Source organism: Ursus maritimus, unplaced genomic scaffold, assembly GCF_017311325.1.
Source record: "Ursus maritimus isolate PB19 unplaced genomic scaffold, ASM1731132v1 scaffold_2, whole genome shotgun sequence".
NCBI classification, from domain to species: Eukaryota; Metazoa; Chordata; class Mammalia; order Carnivora; family Ursidae; genus Ursus; species Ursus maritimus.
This window is the reverse complement of record NW_024424452.1, coordinates 86,973,430-86,980,420: the sequence shown is the minus strand read 5'-3', so window position 1 is coordinate 86,980,420 and position 6,991 is coordinate 86,973,430. Positions and strand designations below refer to the sequence as shown.

The window sequence follows — 6,991 nt, the reverse complement described above, 5'->3', positions numbered from 1 at the left end:
CCTGAAAGCCACCAGATAACTGATCCCCTGTGGCTGCAGGACCAAGGGGAGCCTCCCCTTGTGCTGTGAGAGGCCAAGTTGGGAATGATTTACTCTGGGCAAGGGACATGGGCTCTCCAATGACAGCAGGCTGACTGGGTTCCATCGACACCACACAACCGCCCGACACAAGCTGGGGCCGTCATCGGCTAAAGGAAGTTGCCAATCTTGGTGGCCACCCTTAGCACCTATCCCCTTTTCATCAACTCTGCCAGTCACTAGCAAACATGGGTCTTTCACTTGGGCCTCTGCGTGTGACACAAGAGCTCTCCCATGTGCAGGGAGGGATCTCCGGAGGCCAGCTCGTCCCCCAGGCTTTCCCCGGTCCTTCCCCTTCCCTCTTCCCTCTTCCCTCTTCCCACCCGCACAGCCCTTGCAGACAGGATCTCATATTTGGGTTTTATTTTTATTTTACAAGAATATAACATGCTGAAACAGGGAAACAAGGATAAAGTACATCATCCCTATCTAGGAAACCAGCTCCATTGTCAACAATAAATAAATATTTAGTGAGGAGTCCCTGACAGGCGCTAAGAGGTTCCCAGCACGTTCAGAGGTAGAGTCTGGAGGAGAGGGAGACAGTCAGGCTGCCAGCTCCTGCTGAGATTCTCCAGCAGAGGCAAACTGAAATTACAATAATAAATAACAATAGCAACAACACGACAGTAATAAAAATAATATGCTATGACAATTGTCACAAAGCCGACAACACATTATACTTAAATAATTTTCTCCTAGAGGAGCTCATAGTGCAGAGAGAACAGTGTTGCTTTTCCTGGGGCATAAGGGGGCCGCCTGGTTCATTCGCCTCCCGGGCCCGGGCTCATGCGGAAGTCCCACCACAAAAATGTGTGTTTGGTGTTGCCCTGAAGTGACAAGCAGGTTCTGAGTTCCCCCGTCTGGCTCTTCCAAGCAGCCTCTCTCTCCAGCTGCACCCCCAGCTTCTGTCTTCCAAGGGCCATCGTGGTCCCTGGTCCAACTTCCCCTGACACCTCACATCCACAGGAAAGAAACATAAGGCTCCCCTTCCATTTTGGGCATCCCTTTTTTCCTGTTCTCACACCCACGGAAAATACTGGCTTGATTTCAGCGGAACTTTTGGGAACTGCCAAGAGATTTCTTAGGATCCTTTTCTCTCTCGTTCCATACTGCAGAGCCTAAGAGCTGGACTAGCCACTCACGGAGAGGCCCCACACCTTCCTCCTCACGGGCCCTACGGTCTAGGGCAGCCCAGGGCCGAGAGAGGGCACACCCCTGTGACAAGCCCTCGCAGGCCCTGCTCACAGGTGGACCTTGCTGCGAGCACAGCACGGGGTCAGGGAGCAAAGGTCACCACGAGCACCAAGATGAGTTTCAGAGGAACAAGACGGCCCCTTTTCCAGGCTCTCTACTGATGCGGAAACGGGCTCCAAAGGCAGTTTTTGAGGTATAAAAAAAAATCTCATTTGGGGCAAGGGTCAAATTGGTGCTCTGGCCTTGAGGAGGCGGGACACAGGAGGGGGGCTCAGGGGCCTGGGCCGCAGAGGCAGTGAGGGGGACAGGGCGGGAGGCACCACTTCGCAGCGCCCTTGCGGGCCCTGGACAGCCTGCGAACGAGGCAAACAGGGTGCCATCTGCGTCAGCGCCTCACCAGGCCGAAGAGCTCATCTAGCTGTCCTGCCCTGTCTCATTTTCAAGCTCCCTTCATCTGTGTCTCCCAAACCACCCCGGAATATTTCTTGCCCCGTGGAGAAGGCCAAGAGCCAACGCGAACGCCGACGCCTCCTCTCCTCTCCCTGGAGAGCCCCACACAGCCTTTATCTTCGGCCCTTATCTGCTGGTCCTGGAAGTGGGGGTGGGGGGGCCCTCCCAGGTGTGGAATCCAGTCCCACAGTATCTGGAGGAGAGGGTGCTTCTGAAACAGGCTGCCAGATGGGCTTTTTCTTTCACTGTCCTCTCACGCCTGCCTGGTAGACTGTGCCTCGGGGATGGGTGACTCCACCTCTCTTTGCAGCCGGCTCCCTCACCGCCAGGAGGCTCAAGTGTGCAAGGGCTCCGCCGGGCTGCCACTGGCAGGAGAGGCCGAGGCAGCCGCGGCTTGGGCCGCCAGGTCCCGGTAAGCAGGGGACTTCAGGAAGCGTGGATAGGAGTCCTTCTCCATCAGGGTGCGAGTCTTGCCCTGAGCCACGTCGAAGCACGTGGCCGTGACAGCTTGCAGGTTCACCCTGGTCAGCTCCCTGGTCTCATGGTCTATGTTCACCTGCACGAAGGAAGGCAAGCACGTGGGTTAGGGGAGGGTGGGCCAGGCAAGGGGTCCAGCAGGCCAGGGCTGGGGGGCTAACTGGCAGGTGCAGCAGTGGAAGGAGTACCAGATTCTGAAACCAGAACCTGGGGTCTCCGGAGCTTACCGTTAACTGGCTTTTCAACTCTGGGCCTGTCTGCACATCGGACCCAGGGTCTGCCCTCCAATCTCCCAAAGTTATCAAGGTTGTGTTAAGAATGCATACAAATCTAACGCCTTCTCATCCCTGCCTCGGGACAGTCCTGGGTCAGTTTGCCATCACCTCTCCCCTGAAGTTAGTGGCAGAGCCTGCTAACTGGTCTCTCTCCTTGACCCTTGCTCCTGTGGTCTATTCTCCAGCCAGTGACTAGACCGAACCTTTGAAAACTCAAGTCAGTTTGCCAGCAGCAGTGTTGTCCTCCCATGTCACTCAGAGGAAAAGCCAACGTGCGTGCTGGGCCCGCACAGCCACCTGGGTCCATATCTGGCCCCTGCCTCCAGTCTGACTTCCTCTCCTGTTCTGCCTCCCTCACTCTCTGGGCCCCACTTGGGCCCACTGCCTGGTGGGTTTTCCACTTGCCACTTCCTGTGTTGGAATGTTCTTCCCTCCCTTCTTTTATGCATCTGTTCATTTGTCACCTTACGGGACAGCTCACCCCTCACTTCCCTTTGTAAAACAAAAAGACCTCACGTCTGCCCACCCCGTCTGGCAGTGCTCCCTTTCAAACCCTGCTCTGTTCGGATCAGAACACACACCATCCCTGACATGTATTTACTCATTTAATCAGTTATTGTCATCTTCTCTCATTAGGGTAGAGACTTTTTGTCCCTGCTATGTCCCCAGTGACTATAACTGCGCCTTGCACGTAATTGGTGCTGAATAAATCTTTACAGAATGACATGGAAAAAATTAAAAGTGCCCAGAAAATACAACATAGGCTACAAAAGCAAGGCATTACTATTCTCTCTCCACAAGGTGGCCCCACTCGCTTCACCAAACGCTGGTGGCAGGCAGCCAAGACCTGAGGGAAGGTGCAAAAATTCACCGCCCACACACAAGCCAGCCTGAGGCAGGTCAGCCTGGGGACTGGACCAGGTCACACAAGGTCCCTAGGTTGACCTGTCTCCCCACTTGTGTGTTTTGAGCCTCTAAAAAGGCCTTAGTTTGCAAAAGTGGGTATGGACAGAGGCCAAAACACCCGCCAATGCCTCTAGCCCCATCAGTGAGTCTGAGGGTAAGAGGGTAACAGCAGCCAGAAGTGACAGAGCTTTCCTGGTCTCCGGCCACAGAAGCCCATTCACCCCTGTGTCAAATAAGATCACTCTCTAAACTCAACCCTTCCCCTACTGGACCCCCACCCCCACCCCCCACCAATCCTCGGTGGGGAAGGAGCAGGCAGGGTCTGGAGGATTCACGGAAAATGCTGAGGTTCTGACCTCTTTTGGGGCTTCGCTGCGGATGAATTCCTCAAAGATCTTGTGAGCCCGGGAGGCCAGCTTGGTAGCCGACCGGAGCTTCTTGAACTCCTCACAGGCCAGCCAGAACTCCAGGTTCTCCTCACTGAACTCTGTCTTCAGGAAAGCGTGGAAGGCAGCCACTCCATCTGGGGTTGAGGGGAGAGGGAGAGACAGGTCAGACAGCAGGACAGCGGGGAATAAAAGAAGAAAGACAGCAATTGTAGTTAATGGTTCTATTTTTAGGATGTAATTTTCTTGAACAAGGACCTGCCTTTGTATTCTGAACAGAGGCTGGCACACTAGGGGATCATTATTATTATTACTACGACTATTATTTTGCCCACGCTTTTCAGCATCCCTCAGGCTGGCTCCAAAGCACATGGGTACACATGTGCCATCCACAGACAGACACAACAGGGTCCTACTCACTTTTACTGCTCAGTAGCAAGTCAAATGACTCTTTCCACCCCAGCACATCTTCTGAGAAGTTTCTGCTAAAAAAATTAAAAAATAAAAAAGATTTTTAAAAAGGCTGAGATTTTAATTTAAAAAACCAACACACTAATGCATAGCCTAAGTCCTAGCCAGAGCTCTGATGGAAGTTGTATAATTCACACAAACACTTGCTCAGGGATTATTGGAGCGGACTCCTCAAACTCTTAGTTGAGGCTACAGGTATTTTTCTAGAGGACAATTCAGTAATAAGAAGCCAAAGCCAGGGAACTTCTGGCCCTCAGTAAGTAACTCTAAGTCTGTCTCTTCACTGTCCAAAATTGTTTCTATTCCTCTGACTCTGAGCTTTGTTTTCTATACTTCCCCCAAGGAAATAAGGGCCTCACTAATAGAGATTAAGTCTACCCATAATCCCAGACCTACAGCAGCACCTGGCACTGCTGATGTCCAATATGAAAGGGCTTATAGGCAAAGGGCATGCTAATGGAAAAAGAATCTTGATTGAAAAACCTCAAGTGTTCTTAGACCCTGTCCCCGCCCTGTTGCATGGACGATGACATCTCCAGGTGGGAGAGTCTGGTAACTAGACATTCCGACCCTGGGTACCCTGGTGACCTCAGAACCCTGGAGCCACCTACCCAGTCACCCATAGCCAGGAAGGGATCACCAAGGCCCACCCTTGCATGTCTTAATTTCTCCTTGTATTTACTTTCTTGTGGCTCTTTTCCTAAATCTGGCTCCCTCCCCTCCAGGGCCCTAGGCCAGCTAGTGGCTAGCAGGACTTACCCCTCTTTGCTGTGTTTGCTGCTCCACTCGAACTTGCCAACACTCCCAGTATCAGATCCCAGCTCTGATTTGTGAAGAAAGATCCCCAGCCGTGTCTTCAATTCTTTGGCTCTGGAAGACGAAGCAGGAACCCGTAAGGATCCCCCACTGGCTCAGCCAGGGCAAAAAGGTTTATGGGGTCCCAAAGGGTTTAGGCTGGTGTCACCCTAATTCCAGCCTCCAGGGTTCCTGGAACCTTCAGCTGTTGCCAGGGCTTCAACTCCGCTTGTCTCTTAATATCACCAACCCAGAAACAATGAAAGTAATGTTTCGGCTGTTCCTCAGTAGGACTTAAACACTGTCTGAGTTTAGAGCACAGCACACATGGGCTTTTTCCCACTTAAGTCACACTGATCTATCTTTGTGCCTGTTGATTAGCAGAAGGCAGTTCAGCACCCTCTAGGCTTGTCACGAATATTTCTGGAACTGTGTGGAAATTGATTCCTGCTTTCACTTTCTTCACCTTTTGCTTCCCAGCCACCAGCTCCAGCAAGGACTAGAGGTGGTTGAGTAGCTCCCTGGGAAGTGGGCACATCCCTCACTGGTGGACCCAAAAAAACACCTCCCTGCCTTCTCAGGGCCCGGGGAAGGCCATGCTCCTAGATCTGGGCTGTAGAATGAAAAGCAAGCACTGAAGAAACTAGAAAAGGGAGTTCTGCCTGCTGAAGCCAATGTGCTCTTCCTGCAGCCGCGCTTCGGCAGGTCACCTGAGGACTGCCATTCGTCAGAGGACGGGGGGATGCAGTGATTCCTCTGCTTCCCCTTCTTCCCTCTCCCTTCTCTTGGCCCGTCGCTTCTCTAAGACTCTAAGGGAAGCCTCTGAAAACCTGGAACCAAGGTGACCGCTGCCTCTCCACTCAAGTCACGAGAGTCCGATTCTCCCGCCCGCCCGCTCCCCAAGCCTCCGCTCCACTCCCTAAGGATTGGTGGGACTTGGACTTCGTGCGGGCAGCTGGCAAGATTCACGGACAAGCCCCTCTTACCTCTCCAGGCAGGTGGTGGGGAAGGCGGCCAGGGTCCGGCACATGGCTGCGGGTTCAGGGCAGGAAGTCGTGGAGAGGATGGTGACGGGCTCCAGTGGTCACCTCGGACGTGAGGCGGCAAAGGGGCAGGGGCGGCGGCTGGCACTCCCCAAGGCGCCTCGGCTTTATCAGGCTGCTAACGGGGACCCGCAGCTACCCCGGCTTTTATTCCCTCGGAGGGAGCGGGGCGGGGCTGAGCGCCGACGACCAATCGGAGAGCGGGACGGCGCGCGGGGACGATGGAGGCGGGGCCCGGGAGCTCGACGGGGCGGGGCGCGGCGCCCGCAACTTGCGCACAGCCGGGCGCTCGCGGCTGCCCTGTCCTCCGGGCTACGCCGGCTTGCGGAAGGAGAAGCGGCGGGGAAGTCACACGGACCGAGAAGCGCCCACTCAGTTTAGTAGGAAAAAAACCCGTCGGTCTCTAGTAAAATCAGAAAACCAACTCAGCGGTAGCGGGCGGATTTGCGTGGGGGTGGCGCGTTGGGGAGGCACACACCGTGCGGATCACAGCCTGTTCCTGAACCTACTCGGTCCTGATGGACGGGAGCAAGCGGTGCAAGCCGCGCGAGACAGCGTCATGATTATACTGATAACTACTACTTACTGTGCACCCACCCGAATGCCCATGGGGCTAAGTAAGCCCTTTACCCTTTACCGCAGCTCCTCATCTCATCACCTCCGTTTCAGAGATGAAGAAACTGAGTCAGAAAGTTAGAAAGACTTACCCAAGATCAGAGGGTTGGAATTAGCAGACGAATGGCCCCGGGTGGGGTGGGGGCCGGGGGGGGGGCTCTTTATTGAGCATCTGTGTGCCAGGCATTTTTACCAAGAGTCAGGTTAAATAATTTGCTCAGCGTTACACAATTAGTGCCATAATTCAAATACGAATTTACCACGATTTTCCACTGCCCTCCCAGCCAGAAGTAGAATCCGC

At 54.0% G+C, this 6,991-nt stretch overlaps 1 protein-coding gene across 2 annotated transcripts; it reads right to left on the bottom strand.

Annotated features, from left to right (window-relative positions):
- Window positions 1-426: 426 nt before the first annotated feature.
- On the bottom strand, window positions 427-6,180 carry RGS16 (regulator of G protein signaling 16). Of its 2 annotated transcripts, none has more exons than XM_040636311.1 (5): window positions 6,019-6,180; window positions 4,997-5,107; window positions 4,187-4,251; window positions 3,737-3,903; window positions 427-2,278 (listed from the first exon to the last, which is right to left on the bottom strand). In XM_040636311.1, exons 1-5 carry the CDS (start codon window positions 6,060-6,062, stop codon window positions 2,057-2,059), a joined length of 609 nt encoding a protein of 202 aa, XP_040492245.1. In that variant the 5' UTR covers window positions 6,063-6,180; the 3' UTR covers window positions 427-2,056. The 2 variants fall into 2 exon arrangements, with proteins under 2 accessions (XP_040492245.1, XP_040492246.1); XM_040636312.1 differs by having other exon boundaries at window positions 4,187-4,248.
- Window positions 6,181-6,991: the final 811 nt, after the last annotated feature.